The sequence below is a fragment of the Electrophorus electricus genome, chromosome 5, assembly GCF_041902795.1.
Source record: "Electrophorus electricus isolate QZ-2024a chromosome 5, ASM4190279v1, whole genome shotgun sequence".
Taxonomy (NCBI): domain Eukaryota; kingdom Metazoa; phylum Chordata; class Actinopteri; order Gymnotiformes; family Gymnotidae; genus Electrophorus; species Electrophorus electricus.
In genome coordinates, this window is record NC_137501.1 from 5,609,362 (window position 1) to 5,633,405 (window position 24,044).

Consider the following 24,044-nt stretch of genomic DNA (forward strand, 5'->3'; position numbering starts at 1 on the left):
TTCAGAGTTTGCTTTACCATTTTTCTAAATGAATACCATATCGGCTGAATACCATATCTGCTCCCAACAGTGTTATAGAGTAGTTATTTTCTGCCTCAAATTTCTGTCAATACCCAGGTGTCACAGAGTCTAAATTTTGAATTACGATTATATAAATAGTCATTTTTGTAATGAATTATGTGACTTTGAAACTGCTTTATGAGGAAAAGATGCTTTCAGTCAGTAATAAATGAAAACATTACAAATATTCGCCGGTTCCTGGGATGTAACCACTGTGAAAATGCTTCTGTATTTTTCACCTTTGTTTCTGCGCTCAGTGTCACCCACTCCTGACTAGAATTAAAAAGTGAAGATGCGCATATGGCAGAACTGCACCTGAGGTGATAAACGTCATCAGAACACCCACCCATGCATGATCACATCACTGTGTTCAGCAGCTGTTCACACTTCCCGCTACTCTGCGTGAGGCTTAATGTCAAGAGCAGAGGTCCATTTTTATTCAGTTATATTTCAATAAATTACTTTTAATAAATTCCAAAAAAAAAGAAGTCGAGATTCAGTTTAAACTTAAAACCGAGCAATACATTCAAGCAAACATTCTGTGTATTGAAGTTTAAAGGATTCTTTTCCGCAAATGTTTATGTGGACACAGGAATAGGCCCTCATGCTACTGGTGTAGTAGACTACTGTGTCCAGATGGTTCCTAGTTATGGTCAGCTCTTTGTTTTCTGGAGAGTTCTTCTCTTCCCCCCATGCTTCACCTGGAGGTCTGGCAGTGACTCTTTGATGGAGCAGAACATGTCTTCAAACTCCTGGTCCACGCTGATGTCCTAGGGTAATAAAAGCAATAAAACAGTGTTGGCTGCACCAAGGTCTCTCAAAATAACACACCAACTCAGACTTTCAGCCAATTTACAGGACACCCCATTAACACCTCACTTGAAACACATTTATTCAGTGGCATCCAAAAACGTGCTCGAGGTATTTGCTCATGCGTTAACGGTACATGCTCATGAAATGACAAGTGCTGTTAACGCACGAGCAAACACCCTGATGCTCATTAGATGGCATAGTATGCGGTCTATAGCATGTAGTATGTGGCTTTACACTTGGCCCGTGAGAGCTGAAAGGTAAGGGCAAGAATGCATACCGAGAAGTCCAGGTACTCCACTGCAGATGCTGGGTTCCCCTGTATGGCCTTAAGGACAGCAAAACATCCCACCGACTGGACAGGATTCCGAGCCATCTACATGTCCAGAAAATCAAAGCATCAGGTCAGCAAGACTGTCCACAAGAAAAAGGAGTGTCAGCGATGGAAATAAAGGCCTTGAGCTGTTAGCTCTTGATGTAGAACTTTCTAGAGATCTGGTGGGATCTTACAGACCTCCATGTGCTCCTAGTAATTCATCGTATACTCTTTTGAAGCCATTGTCACAGCTGAACTACAACGAAGTTCTGTTGGCTGAATTGGGATTAATACCTGTGTCTGACGACCTGAAAGCACAGTATGACTCTTTAAATCTCACGCATTTAATTTACTCTCATACAAGACTTAATTCCAAATGTTTGCAGAAATCAACCACTTATTTAGCCTTAACAAACATGCCATTTAAATTTCTTGCATCGGGTGTTTTCCCAAATGATGTTAGTGACCACTATGTGGTGGCAGTCATGAGGGATATGAAAATGAAAATGAAAGCAAGCCACATTTTGTTATGAAATGTAATATGAGGATATTTGTTGAAGAGGCTTTTTGACATGAGTTGTATCATTTTAAACAGGATACAATCTCTCTTTTTGACAACATTGAGTAGGCCTGGAGTTATTTCCATGAGAACTTCACTCAAATTGTAAACAAGCACACCCTATATGTAAATTCAGAGTTAACGGGTGTGCTAACTCCTGGGTTAAAGTTATCTGAGATTATTCATGAATGTAACTTGGCATGGGTCAGGGACTTAGGTGAGGTTCTAACCTGTATACTAACTCATGGTCTCAGAATAGCTGATAAAACAGAAATGTTGCATTATTTTAATAAAAATATCCCTAGAATTAAACCCAGGACCATGACAGAGCCATCAGCATCGGTCAGGCTTTTAATTTCACTGCTTTTAACACAGCACAGATTTGTGGAGCTTGAAAAGAACTTTCTATAAAACCAGCTGGTATTTCTAAAATTAGCATCAGAATTTGCTGCTGAACCACTGTCATATTTTTAATTATAGTTTGTTGACAAATAAAATACCTAAAGCTGCCTTTGTTATTCTGTTTATATTTTAGATATTTATAGACCATTTATACATATATGATAGATATTTATAGACCATTTATAGATCTATAATAGATATTTATAGATCATTTATAGATCTATAATAGATATTTATAGACCATTTTTTGTCTGTATTAGACAATTATAGACCAATCTCTAAACTCTCTGTTGTGGACAAGCTGCTTGAATCCCTGGTTAGTGATCAAGTAAAAGAACACCTGACAATTAATACTGTCTACATCTCAGTCAGGATTCTGCAAAATCTAGAGCACTCTTACAGCTGCCCTGAAGGTCATAAATGATATAACAGAAGCCATAGATAATAAGTAGTGTTTTCTTACTCTTTTTATAGACCTCTCTAAGGCTTTTGATACACTAGGTCAAAATATTTTTAATAGGTTCACTTACAGTTATTGATTTTTCTGAACATGCAGTTGTATTGATTGCAAATTATCTTACAGATAAAACTCAAGATACCCCAGCAAGAGGGTTCCACTCCAGAGAGTGGAAGTTCACAAGGGGGTCCCACAAGTTCACGAGGGGGTCCCACAAGGTTTAGTTCTGGACCCCCTATGATTTTCTCTCTATATAAATTGCCCTGGACTAATAAAGAATATAAATGACTTTCATTTTTATGATTACAGTTATTTACTGCTCTGCATCCACTCCTGCAAGAGCCTTTGCATATTTACAGTATGCATTTGACAGAACACAAGCACTGCTTTGCTAACAGCAATTTGTTCTAAATATAGATAAAACAAAACCTTTTTTTTTTTTTACTACATCAAAAACAGTAAGGTCAGCATTGTCTGAGAAAAGTGTTACCACAAATGCTCAGCAAATTCAGCTGGCATCTACTTTGAAGTATTTTGGGTTTTTAATTGATGATCATTTGTCTTTTAAGGCATATATTCAGCATATTTAAAAAAAGCTGATTCTTGAAAATTGCACTACAGAAATAAGTCTTGCAAAACAGACTTTTAAAGGCACCCTTTGTTCATCTGTCACTGATGATGGGTATGTATTGTATATGGATGCCCCTGCCTTATTCTATTTATATGCTGTACAGTGTGTATGATGGCGCACTGAGAGTCATTACAAATTGTGAATATTCAAAAGTGACCTGGCCTGCCATCTTTGTCCTTGGTGTGTTTTTATTTCTAAAGCTATTTTTATGTGTTTTATTTATGTGTTTTTTAGCTTTTATGCTTTCTTCACCGACTGCATGGAACAATCTACACCCTGTTCTTAATCTTCACGACACAGTATCCAGGAATGAGTTAAAACGATGGTGAAATCTATTGAGTCCAAGCTGTCTGTCTGTAATTGTTTTAACTGATTATTTTAATGTCTGTTCATCTCATTGTTGAAACTCTTTGTTGCTGCCATTCTTGGCCAGGTGTCCTGTAACGCCGAGCGGTAAGGAGGCAGACACGTGCAGAGAAATGCGAGATTTAATAGGGGCAAATCCAAAATTTAGTCGTCTAGGCAGTCCGGGGTCATAGAACCTACACGGAGAGTACGGGAATATATGACTTAACAAAACAAACACACATATGAAGGCAAACGGGGAAGCTATAACTAAGGCTAGGAAACATAAAGGCTAAGATACACACAAAGGCATGGAATACAAAGAAACAGCCATAACGAAACACATTCAAACAGTCAAACATTCAAACAATGAACCACCAAGACCAAGGCACACAACAGGGTTTAAATACCTGAACTTCACAAAACTAGAAACGAGGGACAGGTGTAAGCAATCAAACAAGGTAAGGACAAAACGAAACTATGGAACACACAAGACAGAGAAAACACAGAAGATGGAAGGGACTGATCATGACATGTCCCTTGTAAAAGATCTCAACTGAAGACCTGGTTAAAGAAAAATTATTATTATTATTATTATTATTATTATTATTATTACTCTATTTGCTACCTTTATCCCAGTGTGCCATCTTAGATGCTGTCCTGCTGATTGTACAAGAATCCAATTTCCTCCAAGTGTCTTACCTTGAGGATCCGAATGGTTTTATTCACTCTGAGACCCACAGCTAAATGGATTGCTCCTTCAGGGGGTATGCGATTGACACTGTGGAAACAGAAATCAGAGAAATCTCTTCAAAAGGATGCCTTGTAATTTCCCCACCCGATCTGCCAAACCACCAACCTCCAACCCCATCTTAACTAACCCATAAACTAGAGTCACAATGCAAACCTCTTTCATACTGAGAAGAGGAAAATACTCTCATAGATAAAGCCCAAAAATCTCTCAAACCAAACAGAGGGGGTCTGTTTATCCTGTGCTAAAGACATTTGAACTGAGATTGTACGGCAAATCAAAGAGAAATCGAATCAAACTTGATTGTCTTTTCCTCACTATCTAAGAGATAGCAGCCAGGCTCAGCGTGACTGACTTCTCTTGTGCCAAATGATGTGAAGATCTTTGTGTTCTCCAGTCACTGAGTTGTACAGTAGGTGCAGGAGTTCATAGAGAGAAAGTAGATGATGGAAATGCATACCTAATGTTAAGCTCCTCCAGAGTGTTGTTATCCTTAAGCCCTTGACCAACAGCCACCGCTCCCTCTTTGCCCAGTCCGTTGTAAGATAAGTCCACGACTCGCAAGAATATATTTGCCTTTAAACATTACCATCACATGTTATTTGAGTACACTCGTGCATACACCAATCACTGACCTAGGTGATTACTAACAGCCCAACCAGAACTGCCTTTGTCTTATTTAGTGATGTGGGTTCAAACTGCTTATGTTGGCAGTCTGAAAGTATTGAAGCAGCATCATGGGTTGCTGCTTACTCACGAGCAGGAAGAAAAAGTATATAGTTCATTTCAGCATGTGAGCTCATTGCTTTACCACAATCTGGCCTGCCTGTCACAGCAGCTAAGGATTAGGGTGTTAGGAACTGAAGCACGGTTATTGGGCTGATCGATATCGCTGGGCTGCAGTGAGTTCCTGTACAACATGAAATAGCTGTACCCCCAGGCCTTTGGCTAAAGCGATGACTCCTTTTCCTCGAATGCAGTTCCAGGCCAGATTGAATGACTTCATTCCTGTGTTCTCAGCTAGAGCAGCACCCAGGATTTCCCCTAAGGGGACAGAGAGAGAGAGAGAGAGAGAGGGAGAGAGAGAGAGAGAGAGAGAGAGAGAGAGAGAGAGAGAGGTGAGAGAGAGAGAGAGAGAGAGAGAGAGTGAGGTGAGAGAGAGAGAGAGACAGATACAGAGACAAAGAAATATAGAGAGGGAGAATCTTAAACAGTTGCTGTATGCCTCTATTATAAAGCATTCACAACAGAGCATAATTATCTGAGCCTTTTAAAACAGACTGAGTGGAGAAGATGAAGAATGAAAAAAATCAAAAATACATACATTATGTCACAGCGCCAGGGTGCATTGGACTTCTTTGCCATTTTGGTCACAGTTTTAGAAGTATAAACATATGCTCTAGTATCATAGCATGATATATTTTAAAAGAAGACAGAACTATATTGTCATATGCACCGTAGAAGGAGAGGTACCAGTTGGGTGGGTTATGAATGCATGAATCGTCTTCCTGAATTGTATAGATCATGAGTCCTTTTTCAAACTCTTGTCATTCACAGCACTGTACCCAGAAGGCTTTTCACCATGAGCCTCCCACCCAACACATTTCAGCCATCCTCAGTTGTGGTGATTGCATTGGTCTGGCATTCATGACATCACTGCTTTTAAAGTATTGCATTTTATTGCATCTCCTTGGTCTTTTGGACTGAGACAGAGAGCATATTAAGCCGAGCTTTAATATGCGTGTTCATCATCATTATTTACAACTCTGTGAACATCAAACCCCTGCTTTGTCACGTTTACAAGGCGGGGTGCTTCAGAAGGTAGCCTTCTCTAAGCGCTTACGACCACTCGTGCTGGCCTCATTCACCAGAAGACCATGTCGCTGGAGGTTCAGTCTGGCAAAAATGTCTATGGCATTTTCTTAGACACTTCATCTGAAAGCGAGCTGTTACCAAGCCTGAGTCAGAGACGCTCTGTGGCTTCGTTGTTGTAATAGTAGTGAACTCGACACTGATTTGCTGCACATGAACATGTTCTCACATCTCAGTGGTTCCGACTGTAGAACGGTCTTGTCTCCTTTCTCCAGAAATCTGCTCTTATTTGTGCTGGTAAGCTATTTTCTAGAAAGTTAAGATAGAAAGAATTTATGTGGGAGAGTAATTAAAAGCTGGGAATAATTTGAATGACTGAAGGATGTTATCAGAGTTAAAGCGTTGTGACCAGGAAATTGTTAGAAAGTCCCATGGAATAGGCTCTTTGTCTCGATGGCAGAAATACTGATTTAATTAGCATACTGAGGTCTAACAAAGTGCTGTGTCCAAAATTTCCAGTTAGCATGTAGACCAAATTAGCAACTTCTTTTCCTTCAGTCTCAGCACTACTAATGCTGGAACATAGCTCTTCATCAAGAATCACAGCATTAATAATGCTGGAACATAGCTCTTCATCAAGAATCACAGCATTACTAATGCTGGAACATAGCTCTTCACCAAGAATCATAGCACTACTAATGCTGGAACATAGCTCTTCACCAAGAATCACAGCACTACTAATGCTGGAACATAGCTCTTCATCAAGAATCACAGCATTAATAATGCTGGAACATAGCTCTTCATCAAGAATCACAGCATTACTAATGCTGGAACATAGCTCTTCACCAAGAATCACAGCACTACTAATGCTGGAACATAGCTCTTCATCAAGAATCACAGCACTACTAATGCTGGAACATAGCTCTTCACCAAGAATCACAGCACTACTAATGCTGGAACATAGCTCTTCACCAAGAATCACAGCACTACTAATGCTGGAACATAGCTCTTCATCAAGAATCACAGCATTACTAATGCTGGAACATAGCTCTTCACCAAGAATCACAGCATTACTAATGCTGGAACATAGCTCTTCACCAAGAATCACAGCACTACTAATGTTGGAACATAGCTCTTCACCAAGAATCACAGCACTACTAATGCTGGAACATAGCTCTTCATCAAGAATCACAGCACTGCTAATGCTGGAACATAGCTCTTCATCAAGAATCACAGCACTACTAATGCTGGATCATAGCTCTTCACCAAGAATCACAGCATTACTAATGCTGGAACATAGCTCTTCACCAAGAATCACAGCACTACTAATGTTGGAACATAGCTCTTCACCAAGAATCACAGCACTACTAATGCTGGAACATAGCTCTTCATCAAGAATCACAGCATTGCTAATGCTGGAACATAGCTCTTCATCAAGAATCACAGCACTACTAATGCTGGAACATAGCTCTTCACCAAGAATCACAGCACTACTAATGCTGGAACATAGCTCTTCATCAAGAATCTCAGCATTACTAATGCTGGAACATAGCTCTTCACCAAGAATCACAGCATTACTAATGCTGGAACATAGCTCTTCACCAAGAATCACAGCACTACTAATGCTGGAACATAGCTCTTCATCAAGAATCACAGCATTACTCATGCTGGAACATAGCTCTTCACCAAGAATCACAGCATTACTAATGCTGGAACATAGCTCTTCACCAAGAATCACAGCATTACTAATGCTGGAACAAAGCTCTTCACCAAGAATCACAGCATTACTAATGCTGGAACATAGCTCTTCATCAAGAATCACAGCACTACTAATGCTGGAACATAGCTCTTCACCAAGAATCACAGCACTACTAATGCTGGAACATAGCTCTTCACCAAGAATCACAGCACTACTAATGCTGGAACATAGCTCTTCATCAAGAATCATAGCACTACTAATGCTGGAACATAGCTCTTCATCAGGAATCACAGCATTACTAATGCTGGAACATAGCTCTTCACCAAGAATCACAGCATTACTAATGCTGGAACATAGCTCTTCATCAAGAATCACAGCATTACTAATGCTGGAACATAGCTCTTCATCAAGAATCACAGCATTACTAATGCTCTTCACCAAGAATCTTTTGCTATTCCAAGATCAGCATCTAAATAATGATTGTGACAGAGACCATCACTTAGGAAGGTTAAATGGCTGCTCTGGATGCTCTTTGGTCTGGTGGTCAGAGCTCACTTTCACCTCCTGTCAGGCCTGGGTTTGAGCTCCAGGTTGGGTGGCTGCCTGCAACCTTCGGTACAATGATGACACTGATGAGTACTGGTATTCAGTAGGGGTGTTTATTAAAGGTGTTCAGTGCAGGTGTTGAATGAGGGTGCTCAGCTTCATTAGTGCCCAAGGGCATCCAGTTACCTGCTCTCTCTCCCAGTCTCTCTGTTACCTGCTGCTTCTCCCAGCCTGTTGTGACTCATGTCCAGGTGTTGCAGGTGCTGGTTGCTGCTCAGCGCCGTTGCCAGGTGTCTGGTCGCATGCTTGTCCAGGCAGTTCTGTGAGAGGTTGAGCGAGGCCAGTGTGGTGTTCTCCAGCAGCATGCTGGCAAGAGCTTTTGCACCAAGCTCCCCTATCCGGTTCTCTGAAAGGTCCAGCTCTGAAAGGGTGCCAGCACCAAACATATTTGTTTAGCTACATGAGGACTTTAGTAGGTTAATTCATAGTTCAATCTTAAAGCGCTACTTCACCAGAAAATGCTACAGTGGCTAACAGTAGAGTAAAGTTAATAGATCCTAACATAAAATTATCACTCATAAAATTATAAATGTCCATACTGGCTTTCATACATTGCATCCATGGTAGCAATTTGGGCTAAGGAATTCTTTTAAAGACAGTATAGTATAGTATAGTATAGTATAGTATAGTATAGTATAGTATAGTATAGTATAGTATAGTATAATATAGTATAGTATAACATAGTATAGTATAGTATAGTATAGTATAGTATAGTATAGTATAGTATAGTATAGTATAGTATAGTATAACATAGTATAGTCATTTTTCATAGCCTCCTGGCAGGTCCAGTATATGCAGACTTTCAGCGTTTGAGCCGATGTGATGTGCTTCAGTCTTAGAATTACTTAGTGACAGAAACTAGCCAGCCACAGTTGTTCACTGATTCAGGACAGGCACTGTGTGAAATTCAAATTGAAATTTAAATAAGCAGTATTGTTTTCTTGTCTTGCCATTTCATTAAAGTAGCTGAAATATAGTAGAGGTTCTTATATATGGAAAGAGCAGCTGGGAAAAGCCTCAAGTATTGAGGCATTTTACAGTTCTGTGCTACAGGGAGCTGAGCGCTCCAAATATGACAGCTTCTCTCAAAAAGATCTGCTTTAGCCGAGTTAATTATCCAGAAATGACACAAACAAACAAACAATTACTCAAACAAAGAAATGAAACCCAAACTTGCTGGGTGTTGCATTGAATCAAGCTTAGACTGTGGATAGGGTTTGGGTGCTGGATGTGCATGTAGTGTATGGAAGGTGTTTGGGAGTAGTGGCCATTTCTAAAAGGCACCTGTGATGTAACAGTTCTCCTTGAGCATGTCAGCCATAGCAGCTCCGCCCACCCCTTCCATCCAATTATCTCGCAGATTTAGCTTCACAATGGATGTGTTGGTTACCAAGGGAACCGCCAGTGCTACAGCACCCTATGGAACAGTTTTCAAAATGGTTTTTCCTCTCTCTTTATTTCACATCTGCTGAATACTGTAAACGTAAACGTGTTCTTATATCTGTCCACTTTTCCAGACACGTGAAGGCTCCGTTATTCTCACTCTTTCTGTAATTTCTGTGAGCGGCTGCTTTGAAAGCTGCCCATTTGGAGATTACCTGAGGGCCGAGTCCATGATGCGCCATGCTGACTTCACTCTTCTGCATGGTCCTCAGGAAGCAGGAGGCTGGGATCACACCGAGCCTCTTACACGCCTCCCTGTAGCGCACTTGGCCTGTGAGGTCATACTGGTCCCTCTCATCTGTAACCATAATATGACATCCCTCAATTCTAGTCAGACCTGAAGGCCTGTGAACTGCAGATATTATGACATTCTGGGCATTGTTATGTAACAATACAGCTTCTCAGTAACCAATCAGTATGAGACATTTAGCGAAACAATGCACAAGTCATTGTGTATGGAGATTTGGAAGAAAAGCATCTAGCAGTTAAATCCAATCCTTCAGCCGCCTGTTGAAATGAAACATTGTCATTAGCAAATCAAATATCATTAAGACAACCAATTACGACAAATGTGGAAAATTCCCAAGCCATTCATTAAGCTATGCATAGGCACACTGCACTAATATAGCAGATGGGCAGTGCTAATAAGCTGGAAAAAAAAAAAAAAACAGGCAGGAGCAGGAGTGCAAGCACATGGACACTCAGTGGCTTGGTGACTTCAGAACAGCCATTTATCTAGATGTAGGAGACCGTGTAGGTGTTTCAGTATCTTCAGAACAAGCAGGTGGGAAATGGAGAGAGAGAAAAAAGAGAATGTCTGAAATCAAAAGTATGACTCATGACTGTTAGCCAGTTTTATTTCATGCTAGAGCAGCTACCACACACTCTGCAGCCCTTGGCTTTCTGACAGCCTCTATCATAATACGAATCGCCCACGCTCATGCTCTCCATGTCACTCGCTCCCTCACTCAGCTTTTTTGCATTTAATAAGAGCCCTTTGCTACATAACCTTCAAGCTCCAGGTCTGTGTCGGAATCTTCATCCAAGGTGAAACACGCGTTGTCTCTCTGCTGTCCATCCAATGGCTGATCGCTCCTACCAGCTTCCTCCTCATCGTCGTCCCCGTCATCAGCTTCACTTCCGACTCTGTCCCCAGCGCTCAGACCCCATGCATTTGCTCTGGCCACTGTCTGTGAGCGGACACACACACACACACACACACACACACACACACACACACACACACCATCACCCTGCTTTGTTTTGTTGATCTCTTTTTCCACTATTTTGTTTGGTCCTGCAAGCTCACCTGGTTGTCCACACTGCCTCTGCTGTAGATATGGCGGGGTCTGCTGGGTGACCTGCTCCCAACCGCTCCCAACAGCTCTTCCACATGACCTTCATCTCCATCATCCTCACGTACTGATAGCAGCAGTGTCTCCCTAGATATCTTCTTACCGACCATCATGAAGTGTGTGTGTGTGTGTGGGGGGGGGGGGGGTGCAGTTAGTTTCAAAGCTTTTTTCCTTTTAAGTTTCACTGAATAAACATCTATGTTTTCAGGTCCATGGCTTCAAACAAACAGGTTTAATTCCTTAAAACAAGCAGGTATCCAGCTGTTGCCTATGCAAGTGTTAAAACTCTGAAAGCAAATCAGTGCAGTGGTGTTTTCTGTTGCCCTGTTGTGGGAGGACCATCCAGACTGACAGTCAGACTGACTAATTGCCCAACTTTAAACGCAAACTTTATCCCACATGCTCCAATCGGCAGGAGGCTCTAAACAATGGGGGCAGGATAATGTTCAACTGATTTACTTTGTTGACAGGTTGCCATGGTGCCCATCCTCCACACTCCTCTGTCCCTGCACTGAGGGGTTTGAGCGGGAGCAACAATGATATGAACAAAGAACATACTTGATTCTGACAACCATGTTTTCATGTAACAATAAAGGTATAATTTTGCATAATACTCAAGAGATGTTATAACTATGTTATTAATTCAATGAATGAAAAAGCCCTTATATTACAGATATAATATAGATGACATGCTACATATTTAATTAAATACACACACACACACACACACACACACACACACACAACTTTTTTTTTTTTTTTATACAAATTCTAAATCAAAGGATGCAACAAGTAGAATTTCCCATTCACATGTGAAATTGCACATGATTTAAGAGTGGCAAGTTTGTAATGTTTCTCAGAATCATAAACAGAATGTGGACGACTGATGGCTGTGGTTAGGACAAATCCCAGCAGTGAGCCAGCAGTGAGCCAGCAGTGAGCCAGCAGTGAGCCAGCAGTGAGCCAGGCTTTTTAATGTCCCTGTCCATGAAGACCCATAAAAGACAACACACTACGGGTTGTGACGTGAATGTGATTTTATTATTAAGTGAGTTACGAATATGCAACAAAATGGCAAATGATTCCAGGTTCAGGTGTTGCACAACTGAAGGCTCACAGCATAAGAGTGGCTGGAAATCTTTTTTCTTTCTTTTTTTGGCAGCAGCAAAAATTCAAAGGATCCAAGGACCCTAGAACCCTAGAACCCAAGGACACAAGGACACTAAGACCCAAGGACCCTAGAACCCTAGGACCCAAGGACCCTAGAACCCAAGGACACAAGGATACTAAGACCCAAGGACCCTAGAACCCTAGGACCCAAGGACCCTAGAACCCAAGGACACAAGGACACTAAGACCCAAGGACCCTAGAACCCTAGGACCCAAGGACCCTAGAACCCAAGGACACAAGGACACTAAGACCCAAGGACCCTAGAACCCTAGGACCCAAGGACACTAGAACCCAAGGAGCCTAGAACCCAAGGACCCTAGGACACTAGGACCCAACGACACTAGAACCCAAGGACCAGTCCATAATTTCTAACACAACAGTCAACAAGACATTGCTGAAGAGGAGGATCGGCTTTGGCAACAGGACACAGTGACATCATGCACTTTTTTTTCTAACAAGCAACATTTAAACAAACAAAACCCCCAAAACAATATCTATAATCAAAATACATTCTTAAAAAAAGTTCTTAAACAGATTCATATTTACTTAGCCTTGACACATGTGTAACTTTTTGTTTTTTATGCTCGCTTTGTATCACAGAGTTCAGACGGTGTGGAATGCAAAGTAGCAAGTAGCAAACAGACACAATCGGCAGCAAGAAACGGCAGTGATGCTCTCAACAGAATGAAGACCATTCCTCCGCAGACCTGACTCCAAACCTGACATGTAAATCAGCCTGGTTAAGTCATTCCTCCGCAGACCTGACTCCAAACCTGACATGTAAATCAGCCTGGTTAAGTCATTCCTCCGCAGACCTGACTCCAAACCTGACATGTAAATCAGCCTGATTAAGTCATTCCTCCGCAGACCTGACTCCAAACCTGACATGTAAATCAGCCTGGTTAAGTCATTCCTCCGCAGACCTGACTCCAAACCTGACATGTAAATCAGCCTGGTTAAGTCATTCCTCCGCAGACCTGACTCCAAACCTGACATGTAAATCAGCCTGGTTAAGTCATTCCTCCGCAGACCTGACTCCAAACCTGACATGTAAATCAGCCTGGTTAAGTCATTCTTGAGGTTAGATTTCTTTCTGGAAAAAGAAACCCAGCACAGGGCCTACACGGGGTCAAAGCAAAGCAGCATATTTGCCAAATGCATAAGGAAGCGCTAAGGAAACAGGAAGGTTCCCTCACTGAATGGGCACCAATTTTAAAGGGAGCAACATCCGAATGAAGCAAAAGGACTGACATGGATGTTTTTCCACCTAATCAGGATTATTGTAAATATGTCTGGTCATTGGTCATTGTTAAAAAAAAAAAAAAAAAAGGGGGGGGGCCCACTACCATGGCAACTATTTGATAGTCTGGCAGTGTTGTTATCTTGGTGCCCCTGGAGAAACACACATCTTGATGTAGTTTACAAGAAAATGGTCCCTTCTGGAATCTAAACGACACTGGGCCAAATTCATAAAACATATTGTCAGATTTAAAATAACGTCAACAGCAATTAGTGCCGGAGTAACACATTTCCACATTCATAAATGTGGATTGCTGGCACATTTGACCTTTTCTGTGATATATTGTTCTGCCACATTTTGTCCTCAATCGTATATTATGTTGGCAATTGATAATAGAATACAGCTCTGCAAACACATCACCTGAAGCTGTACGTTTCCTGGTAAGAATTCAATATGGATCATACGTACAAGACATCAACAAAATTCTAGACACTTAGCTAATTGACAGATTTATTTAAAAGGCACATTTTGGTCTGTTTGGAGTGAGAAGGATGGCAAACTTTACAGCTGCAGGCCTACACGAAGAGGAAGGTAACTTGCTTGAGCAAACCTCAGATCGCCATGAACCTTTGTCATAAGAAATGCATATTTAGGTGTTACAAAGCAGAAAACTATAACAGACATAGACTGAAGAGCAATACAATTTTGTGGCTCTGCCATGATTTACAAGAACTGAAATGATCATCTCAGCACAACCATCCACTTCCAATTTTGGTGAAAGTTACAAATGCATTACATATTCACGCAACTGGCTGTTTTCAGCATACCACTGGTGTCACGTCTGAGGTTGGTCAGTCATCTGTTGCTTAGCGTGGCTCTTTAATATGTATAGCCTCATTTATATGTTGATTCTGATCGTCTTTCACCTTGGGAACAGGTGGATTTACTGAGGCGTGTGCGAAATATCGCCACAGCGACTTTATGAATAGGAATTAAATACCGTGTGGCACCTTTTGCGAGGCGTAGAGAAGTTACCATGAAGTTTTATGAATCTGGCCCATTATGTTAAGAATGCTCATGGAGGCAAGACGAGAACCTTTTTATAAGTTCTAAGCCTGTGAAAAGATTGGTATTATGACTGCCTCGGTTTTCTCCCGCACATTGTTGCTTTCTGTAACCTAGGAACCTCTGTGACTAGAGATTCAACTTTGATTCATTGTCCGGGCCATTTCACGGAACCTAAATCCAGTTCACACGTGCAGATCCATGAGCTCCGTCTGCTCTCCCATTTCGCGACATATCAGTCATAATTCTCCATCTGAAAATCCCATTGGTCTAAAACTTACATTACCTCATCTTTATTTTCTCTCAGTTTAAAAGCACATCATTTTCAGACACATTTTTTTCTGACATAAATCTGCGAAAACACCTCAGTGGCCAAACCGAATATTCCTGCCTCTCTGACTCACACGATGTCTGAGAGGAGACCAAAGCAATATTCTGTTTTCTCTCCCATTCCGCTTCCTGAATTTCCCTGCACACTCTGCTCAAGCCAAGCGTGACATGGGGCTTCACGAGAGAGAAGTGGGAGTAAAAACAGCAACAAAAAAGGGCAAAAATAAAAAGATTTCTATCCCATTCCAGGCTGGGATTAAGACTGGCTGGGCTCACGTGCCTCGTTTTGGAGGTTAACACCCCAGCCATGTTCAGCGCTGAAGCTGCCGATTTTTTTTTTTTTTGCTCAGAAATCACAAAACATGCACGTAAATCATCACGGATAAAAAAAACAAAACAAAACAAAAAAAAACACAGACGAGGCTGTCTACCACGGGCGCCTGTGCAAGAATTTCTAATCCAGACACATTATTATGTGCACAGTGACCCTTTCATTCACTAAACCCAAAAGTAAATAGTTTATCACCAACACTTAATAACTAAATACATGCTTGTAAATTTTAAAATACCAGGACTACAACTCTTGACATTATGGCTCTTGCTCATGCATTCACAAATAGGCAGTTTGAGTTCAGGTGCTCAGTTCACACAGCTTAATAATAAATAAATAAACAAACAAACAAACAAACCATATGAACATAGATTAAATAAAAAGCTAATTCAGAAGGAAACATGCACCTGTCATCATACCTGCACATTCTGAGCAGAGAGATGCAGGGCAAGTAGAAACTAGCAAAGCGCGAGAACAAGTACGGTAAAGGAAAAAGGAAAGAAAACAATCTTGGCACAGTTTTGTGAAACAGGACGGGAGTTCTGGGCTCTTGTTCGGCCTCCCCGTCACCCTGCCTGTGTGAGACTCAAGCCAGAAATGGAAACGATGTCCTATGAACAAAACACCCTGCAACGAACAAAGAGAAGGAAACAAACTGAGAAAAAGACAAAGAGAGAGAAGAGCAGAGGAGAACAATAAAAACAAGATTCATATCTTTCTACCTGATGACTTTGCTCATAAAACAATTAACATTTTGATTAGCTGCTCACCAAGCAGCTCCAGGGACTGGATACTAAACAAGCCAGTTAACTGGTCCAGTGTGCATGACGTTCTTGCTCCCTCTGCTCTGGTGGAGAGCGTAGTGGGAGTACGGCTCTGGTGGAGAGCGTAGTGGGAGTACGGCTCTGGTGGAGAGCGTAGTGGGAGTATGGCTCTGGTGGAGAGCGTAGTGGGAGTACGGCTCTGGTGGAGAGCGTACTGGGAGTACGGCTCTGGTGGAGAGCGTACTGGGAGTATGGCTCTGGTGAAGGGTGTAGTGGGAGTACGGCTCTGGTGGAGAGCGTAGTGGGAGTACGGCTCTGGTGGAGAGCGTAGTGGGAGTACGGCTCTGGTGGAGAGCGTAGTGGGAGTACGGCTCTGGTGGAGAGCGTAGTGGGAGTATGGCTCTGGTGGAGAGCGTAGTGGGAGTAAGGCTCTGGTGGAGAGCGTACTGGGAGTACGGCTCTGGTGGAGAGCGTAGTGGGAGTATGGCTCTGGTGGAGAGCGTAGTGGGAGTATGGCTCTGGTGGAGAGCGTAGTGGGAGTATGGCTCTGGTGAAGGGTGTAGTGGGAGTATGGCTCTGGTGGAGAGCGTAGTGGGAGTACGGCTCTGGTGGAGAGCGTAGTGGGAGTATGGCTCTGGTGAAGGGTGTAGTGGGAGTATGGCTCTGGTGGAGAGCGTAGTGGGAGTACGGCTCTGGTGGAGAGCGTAGTGGGAGTATGGCTCTGGTGGAGAGTGTACTGGGAGTATGGCTCTGGTGGAGAGCGTAGTGGGAGTATGGCTCTGGTGGAGAGCGTAGTGGGAGTACGGCTCTGGTGGAGAGCGTAGTGGGAGTATGGCTCTGGTGGAGAGCGTAGTGGGAGTATGGCTCTGGTGGAGAGCGTAGTGGGAGTACGGCTCTGGTGGAGAGCGTAGTGGGAGTATGGCTCTGGTGGAGAGCGTAGTGGGAGTATGGCTCTGGTGGAGAGCGTAGTGGGAGTACGGCTCTGGTGGAGAGCGTAGTGGGAGTATGGCTCTGGTGGAGAGCGTAGTGGGAGTATGGCTCTGGTGGAGAGCGTAGTGGGAGTACGGCTCTGGTGGAGAGCGTACTGGGAGTACGGCTCTGGTGGAGAGCGTAGTGGGAGTATGGCTCTGGTGGAGAGCGTAGTGGGAGTACGGCTCTGGTGAAGGGTGTAGTGGGAGTATGGCTCTGGTGGAGAGCGTACTGGGAGTACGGCTCTGGTGGAGAGCGTAGTGGGAGTACGGCTCTGGTGGAGAGCGTAGTGGGAGTACGGCTCTGGTGGAGAGCGTAGTGGGAGTACGGCTCTGGTGGAGAGCGTAGTGGGAGTATGGCTCTGGTGGAGAGCGTAGTGGGAGTACGGCTCTGGTGGAGAGCGTAGTGGGAGTATGGCTCTGGTGGAGAGCGTAGTGGGAGTACGGCTCTGGTGGAGAGCGTAGTGGGAGTATGGCTCTGGTGGAGAGCGTAGTGGGAGTACGGCTCTGGTGGAGAGCGTAGTGGGAGTATGGCTCTGGTGGAGAGCGTAGTGGGAGTAAGGCTCTGGTGGAGAGCGTACTGGGAGTACGGCTCTGGTGGAGAGCGTAGTGGGAGTACGGCTCTGGTGGAGAGCGTAGTGGGAGTATGGCTCTGGTGGAGAGCGTAGTGGGAGTACGGCTCTGGTGGAGAGCGTAGTGGGAGTATGGCTCTGGTGGAGAGCGTAGTGGGAGTACGGCTCTGGTGGAGAGCGTAGTGGGAGTATGGCTCTGGTGGAGAGCGTAGTGGGAGTAAGGCTCTGGTGGAGAGCGTACTGGGAGTACGGCTCTGGTGGAGAGCATAGTGGGAGTATGGCTCTGGTGGAGAGCGTAGTGGGAGTACGGCTCTGGTGGAGAGCGTAGTGGGAGTACGGCTCTGGTGGAGAGCGTAGTGGGAGTATGGCTCTGGTGGAGAGCGTAGTGGGAGTACGGCTCTGGTGGAGAGCGTAGTGGGAGTACGGCTCTGGTGGAGAGCGTAGTGGGAGTACGGCTCTGGTGGAGAGCGTAGTGGGAGTACGGCTCTGGTGGAGAGCGTAGTGGGAGTACGGCTCTGGTGGAGAGCGTAGTGGGAGTACGGCTCTGGTGGAGAGCGTAGTGGGAGTATGGCTCTGGTGGAGAGCGTAGTGGGAGTAAGGCTCTGGTGGAGAGCGTAGTGGGAGTATGGCTCTGGTGGAGAGCGTAGTGGGAGTACGGCTCTGGTGGAGAGCGTAGTGGGAGTATGGCTCTGGTGGAGAGCGTAGTGGGAGTATGGCTCTGGTGGAGAGCGTAGTGGGAGTATGGCTCTGGTGGAGAGCGTAGTGGGAGTACGGCTCTGGTGGAGAGCGTAGTGGGAGTATGGCTCTGGTGGAGAGCGTAGTGGGAGTACGGCTCTGGTGGAGAGCGTACTGGGAGTATGGCTCTGGTGAAGGGTGTAGTGGGAGTACGGCTCTGGTGGAGAGCGTAGTGGGAGTACGGCTCTGGTGGAGAGCGTAGTGGGAGTACGGCTCTGGTGGAGAGCGTAGTGGGAGTACGGCTCTGGTGGAGAGCGTAGTGGGAGTACGGCTCTGGTGGAGAGCGTAGTGGGAGTACGGCTCTGGTGGAGAGCGTACTGGGAGTACGGCTCTGGTGGAGAGCGTACTGGGAGTATGGCTGTTGAAGGGTGTAGTGGGAGCACGGCTCTGGTGGAGAGCGTAGTGGGAGTACGGCTCTTAGCGGCACAGAAACGAGAGGAGCAACCCACTAGCCACGAATCCTCTTACTTGACAGCATGCTCTCATCCACCGTTTCTATAGTTACCGCTGGCATTCCAGCACACTGGAACAAAGGGTATCTGTGATAATCTACAGGGTGCAGGGCCAGTCTACAAAAAGGGAGCAATGACTCTAGGCCAACAGAATCATTACAGCTCACAAATAAAATGCCTGAATGACTCTAATGACAGCAGGAAAAGGAAGAATAGCCATACAAAGGCAGGCCAAATTGTAATCCCAAAATGCAGTTCTCAGAAAACATGCTAGTGGTACATCCCTTACGTGAAATACACGGGTAGACTTGCTAACTCACAACTGACTCTTGGATCTTGATATATGGGACATTAACTTAGCTGGACAGAGATTTAGTGAATCTACTGACATCAAAATGAATAGAGCAAAACGTTCTCTAGTGTGGGTCGGGCTGGGAGAGAGAGACACTTACTCATCTGAGTCTTTCTTGCTTTCTTCTATGTACGCGATGGATTCTGATCTGAGCCGGTTTGTAACCTCGTATGTTCGCAGAGTAACACCAAAAATGTCTTCGTGATAGCGATTTTCATCCTGAAAAAAAGGTGCCAAAGCAGAAGAAAAGGCTCACAGAAAAACAGAAAATACTTAATAAAGGATATAAAGGGACAAAATGAGAGAACATAAGAATGTATAACCTTTCCTGGTCCTAATTAAGGAGACAAATAATGTGCCAGGTGCCAGTCTCTTGGGACTACTTAAAGAGGCCCTATATGCGCATTTTCAATGTTTCTAATTTTAATTCTACTTGAATGTATACAATACAAAGACAGATACTCTATGACTCTATTCACCTGTCTGAAACGCTCTATGAGAGCACCTGTCTTTAAGCCCCACCTCCTGATGAGCCTAGTGTGCTCTGATTGGTCATCTTGCCTACTTTGTTCTAGACAATCTTTTCTATCGGCAGGCAGTAAGTATTGTGTTATGAGATCGCATCATCATGTAACAAAGGAAAAGAACTGGAATTCCAAGGAGGTTTTTCAGGTGGCTGAGAAAAGTGATTGCTGTGGGACAGAGTTAATCTCTCTGGCGCGTACTTTGGGCCTTGTACCTTTTCAGACCGTTTACATGCCCAAAAAGCTACATAACACAACAAATGAAAGGGAAAACCCGGAAAAGCCTAACAGGTCCCATTTCAATAAAGAACCAAGAAACTGAGCTACCACTAAGCATATATATTTCATGCCTTGCCATTCATGCTGAGAGTATGTATTATGCCATGTGCATCCAGTGATTTATGGCACATTTAACAGTATTAATCTGCAGCCCTTGGGTGCAATATCAGCACGTAAATATAGGTTGTAAGGGGAGGGGAAGTAGCTTGTACCCTCAGCTTGCTGATGTAGAAGCCGGCGTCCTCCAGGGACATGTTGCCGTGCTGTTTGATGATCTGCTGGATGGTCTTGAGGACGTCGCCTGCCATGGTCACATCTCCGCACACGTAGATGTGGCCCCATTCCTCCTTCAGGCACCGGTACACTGTCTCCGACAACTGCTCGCGAAGGACATCCTGAACATATTTCTGAAGGTGAGAGAAAGCGGGAGAGAAAGAACGAGAGAGAGAGAGAGAGAGAGAGAGAGAGAGAGAGAGCACGGAATGGGAGACAGATGGTAATTGAAAGAAAGAAAGCATCAGGCTATATGGCAGCGTTATATACATAACTGCACCGAGGAGACGTCCAAGCACCGTCGAGACTTTCTTGCGTTCATCGTTCCTCTCACCCCGACAGATATGGCCGTGTTCTGTCACAAGCGTGGCAAGCGGCAGGCTCTGTGCAGCAGCAGAATATTCCGTGTCGTTCGAGACAGAGCGGCGCCGTTCGAGCCAGAGCGGCGTCGTTCGAGTCAGGGCAGCATGACTCACGGCAGAATGTCACTTCCTTCAGCAGTGTGCGGTGTCATCTTCCTCTAAGCACCTCGACCCTTCGCACATTACGCGACCTTGTGACACCTTGCACTACATACAGCTTACCGTCTCCAGGGAAGCAACCCAATTGTAAGTGATCCATTATTTCATTCATTTTTAATTTGATTTGAAAATTCCCTTATTCATTTTTCAATGTCCTTGTGGTCTTACCCATATCTGCGTTTAATGAATGTAAGATATGCTCCAAATAGATCTCTCACGTTATTCAGGTTTATATATCTCAGGTTTGTTAGTCATCCAAGAAACGCATCTGAAGATGTTGAAAAAGCTGTTAATGAATATGAAACTGAAAGCACGAACTGTTGAAGGCCTGAACACAATTTAGAAGAAACTTAAGACAAGCAAATATTATTGTCTTTTTTAACTTTGTAAACTGGATAAATTCCTGTTCTTATTCTTGTTATTACTGTCATGAGCTAATTTAGATTTTCCACTAGCTGGCTGTAAGCAAGTGTAAGCGGGTGTAAGCATTACCTTTGGTCTTCCAGGCTCACGGGAATATGCAGTATAGAGCTCCTCAAACACTTCTTTGTTCTTGGCCTGGATCGTCTCTTCTCTGTAGATGTGGTCCATTTGTGACTGTCGACACCCAAACACTAAGATCATTGGACATGACTTGATTCCTGTGTGGGCAGTGACAATACATAAAAGAATTATATATTTCACTCAGATTTCACTCTGATTTCACTGCTAATTGAATCGGAATTGAAAATGGCAAACAAGAATTGCTGAAATGGACATGGAACCGTGCACGCTCACTCAGTGAATTTATGTGTTAAGGTTAAGGCCTGCCTTTATTTTCCAGGTCAAAGAGTCTTTGTTGCCAAAAGCTCCTGAAGGGGGCAATCCCCGTGCCCGGGCCGACCAGAATGCATGGAACCTTGCTGTCTTTTGGCATGCGGAACGTTGGTGCCCTGTAATGGAATGCAGACAATGTAAATCCATTTAAAATATTCCATCACAAGTCATACAATAGATCCAATCATGTTGTTATATATCAAGTGCATTCATGACAGCTTATGGCAGTATAATTGGTACAATTACCGTTACTCACGAATCATTTAACTCTTGAAGTGTTAGAAATGAGCACTAGTAATTTTACTATGCACAGCTCGACATCCGATCCGTTCAGCACAACTTCAGGCTACGTTATTAACCACTGGGCTGGCGTACGCATTTACAGTCTGAGAACTGAAGTGGATGTATCAAGATCTTAACGGTGCAGTGTAGGATCACGTTACCCTCTGACAAAGCACGGGACCATGTCGCCCGGCTCTAAGCTGCTGAGCCATGAGGAGCACACGCCGTGGTGTATGGGACCGGCACCGTCTGCAGGGGAAGGAACACACAGTCCTGTGGCATGCCGCTGCGCCAGCACTAATCTGGTGCCTAGTGAACATGCCCGCTGGGGTCTGAGGGTGCATGCTTCACATGGAGCAGAACTACTGCAATTTAACTGGCAATTATGCTATTGTGCACATCATTTCATGTTTACAGCGCATTTAGTGAGGGACGAGAGAGAGAGAGAGAGAGAGAGAGAGAGAGAGAAAGAGAGAGATCACCTCATATGTGGGAATGATGAGCTGTCTTACATTTTAACATAATGGACAAAGCGTCAAATCAACAAATCAACCACACAAATCCACTAATCAACTCTGGAATTAATGTAAATGAGTTATTAAAGCCCAACAGATTAAAACCCACAGTCCTCAACAAACCAAAGTTAATATTTCAAGTAAAAGCCCCCCTTTCCCCCATATAACACAGAATATCTCAAGCTCGTTAGGGACAATGGCAGACCTCATGGCAGTTTTCCTTAAAGGTCAGAGCTTCCCATTAAACATCTAATCTTCCCAGCTAGCACATGGGGAGAACTGATCCTGTTTCTGCCAAAAGAGCATATTAAAATGAGCAGGACTTCACTGCACTGCAGAAACGAACGCTACCGCTTCCGCTGGAAACTACTTCTAATTATGGGCTAGAGAAAAACAGGCAGGCTAAAATTAACAGTAGGGTTTAGAGGCCTGAGAGGGACTTGTCCTGCGCACAAGAACCGAAGTGCTTCTGAGCTCAGAGAACTTGGAAACGCTCAGGGCTGGCGGAAGCAGTAATTAATGCAGTGCTCCAACACCTTCAGATCGGAAGACGCTGAATGAACTGCATCATGTTTCAGAGAACTGTCTACATTCCATTACTTTCTAAATCGTTTGTCTGGTCAACTGGTGTATTTTTTTTAACAAATTCAAATCATGCCAAAATTGTCTTAATTGAATCAAGTCATTATGAGGTCAGAGATGGCCACCTCTGCTCTGGACAAATATCTCTCTAAATCCACTAGGGGCAGCAAAGGGTGATCAGAAGTCAACCAGCCCCTCTTACCCCGTGTGCGGTAGGAGACCACAGCCACGGTCAGGTGGACCTCACCCGGGTGGAGGTCTGGCGAGGAGCTGATGGAGTAGTATCTGGGCTGGAGCAGGGGGAGCTGGGTGAGGAGCAACGTGCATGGCACCTGCAAGGAGGGGAACTCTTCCAGCACCTCCACCATGGTCGGGTTGTTATACCATTTCCACTCCTCATACTCCTGTAGACCCTGCTCACAGAAAACAGAACAGAACCATCCTGAAGGATCTATGGGAGTTTAACCCACATTCTAAAGACACACCTAAGGCCATGTGCAAATCTTCTGAAGGTTTCTAGAATGTTTAGGAAAATGAAAATCGAAACTACTTCGAAGGGGGCAGTGAACATTCAAAGCATTCCTGATGACCAACGTGCCGTCCTTGAATTGTTGTGCTCTAGGTTTAACTTGTCAAAGCAGTTGAGACTTGAATGTTCAATACAGGCGTTCAGGACGCCCACTATAATCTTATAGGTGACAGGGCAGTTTCTCCGATGAAACCACTCAAAGAGCCTGTAAGAAGGATACATCTTATTTTTTTTACTTACATAAAAGAGACAACAGCATCTTGAGTTGTCATAGGCGATAGAGTGATAGCAACGTTAACACCTCTCACAGCCTTCACACATGCAAGCGCGGGGTGCATGAGTTCACGTGAACATCACTAACCCTAAGAACACAAGAGTGCACAACAGCACTTCCATCTTATTCTCTAGTGAGCTCGCATGAACCGCCAGCAAATCTGTCCATGGGAGCATCGTGGAAAACAAGGCCAACACATTCATCCTTTCCTCCTTGTGCTCCAT

At 44.0% G+C, this 24,044-nt stretch overlaps 2 protein-coding genes across 4 annotated transcripts in view; both read right to left on the reverse strand.

The window, feature by feature from the left end:
• Positions 1 to 475: 475 nt before the first annotated feature.
• On the reverse strand, positions 476 to 11,563 carry lrrc74b (leucine rich repeat containing 74B). Of its 2 annotated transcripts, XR_014123705.1 has the most exons (11): positions 11,201 to 11,563; positions 10,901 to 11,081; positions 10,047 to 10,189; positions 9,733 to 9,865; positions 8,603 to 8,809; positions 5,266 to 5,375; positions 4,792 to 4,907; positions 4,283 to 4,361; positions 1,385 to 1,494; positions 1,151 to 1,246; positions 798 to 830 (listed from the first exon to the last, which is right to left on the reverse strand). XR_014123705.1 is itself a non-coding variant. In XM_027010631.3 (10 exons), the coding sequence occupies exons 1-10, from the start codon at positions 11,357 to 11,359 to the stop codon at positions 714 to 716; spliced, it is 1,341 nt and encodes a 446-aa protein (XP_026866432.2). In that variant the 5' UTR covers positions 11,360 to 11,560; the 3' UTR covers positions 476 to 713. The 2 variants fall into 2 exon arrangements, 1 of the variants encoding a protein (XP_026866432.2); XM_027010631.3 differs by lacking the exon at positions 1,385 to 1,494 and having other exon boundaries at positions 476 to 830; positions 11,201 to 11,560.
• Positions 11,564 to 12,265: 702 nt separating this feature from the next.
• The window catches only part of nos1 (nitric oxide synthase 1 (neuronal)), a 43,676-nt gene continuing 31,897 nt past the window's right edge, over positions 12,266 to 24,044 (reverse strand). The window contains exons 18-24 of one of the 2 annotated variants that reach the window (XM_035530295.2): positions 23,220 to 23,430; positions 22,082 to 22,169; positions 21,633 to 21,754; positions 21,315 to 21,463; positions 20,241 to 20,435; positions 19,326 to 19,444; positions 12,266 to 16,009 (exon numbers count right to left, since the gene is read on the reverse strand). In XM_035530295.2, the coding sequence (XP_035386188.2) occupies positions 15,994 to 16,009; positions 19,326 to 19,444; positions 20,241 to 20,435; positions 21,315 to 21,463; positions 21,633 to 21,754; positions 22,082 to 22,169; positions 23,220 to 23,430 (900 nt within the window). In that variant the 3' untranslated portion in view covers positions 12,266 to 15,993. Of the gene's footprint in view, positions 16,010 to 19,321; positions 19,445 to 20,240; positions 20,436 to 21,314; positions 21,464 to 21,632; positions 21,755 to 22,081; positions 22,170 to 23,219; positions 23,431 to 24,044 lie in introns of those variants that run through there. The other variant, XM_081713910.1, reaches the window with a different exon arrangement.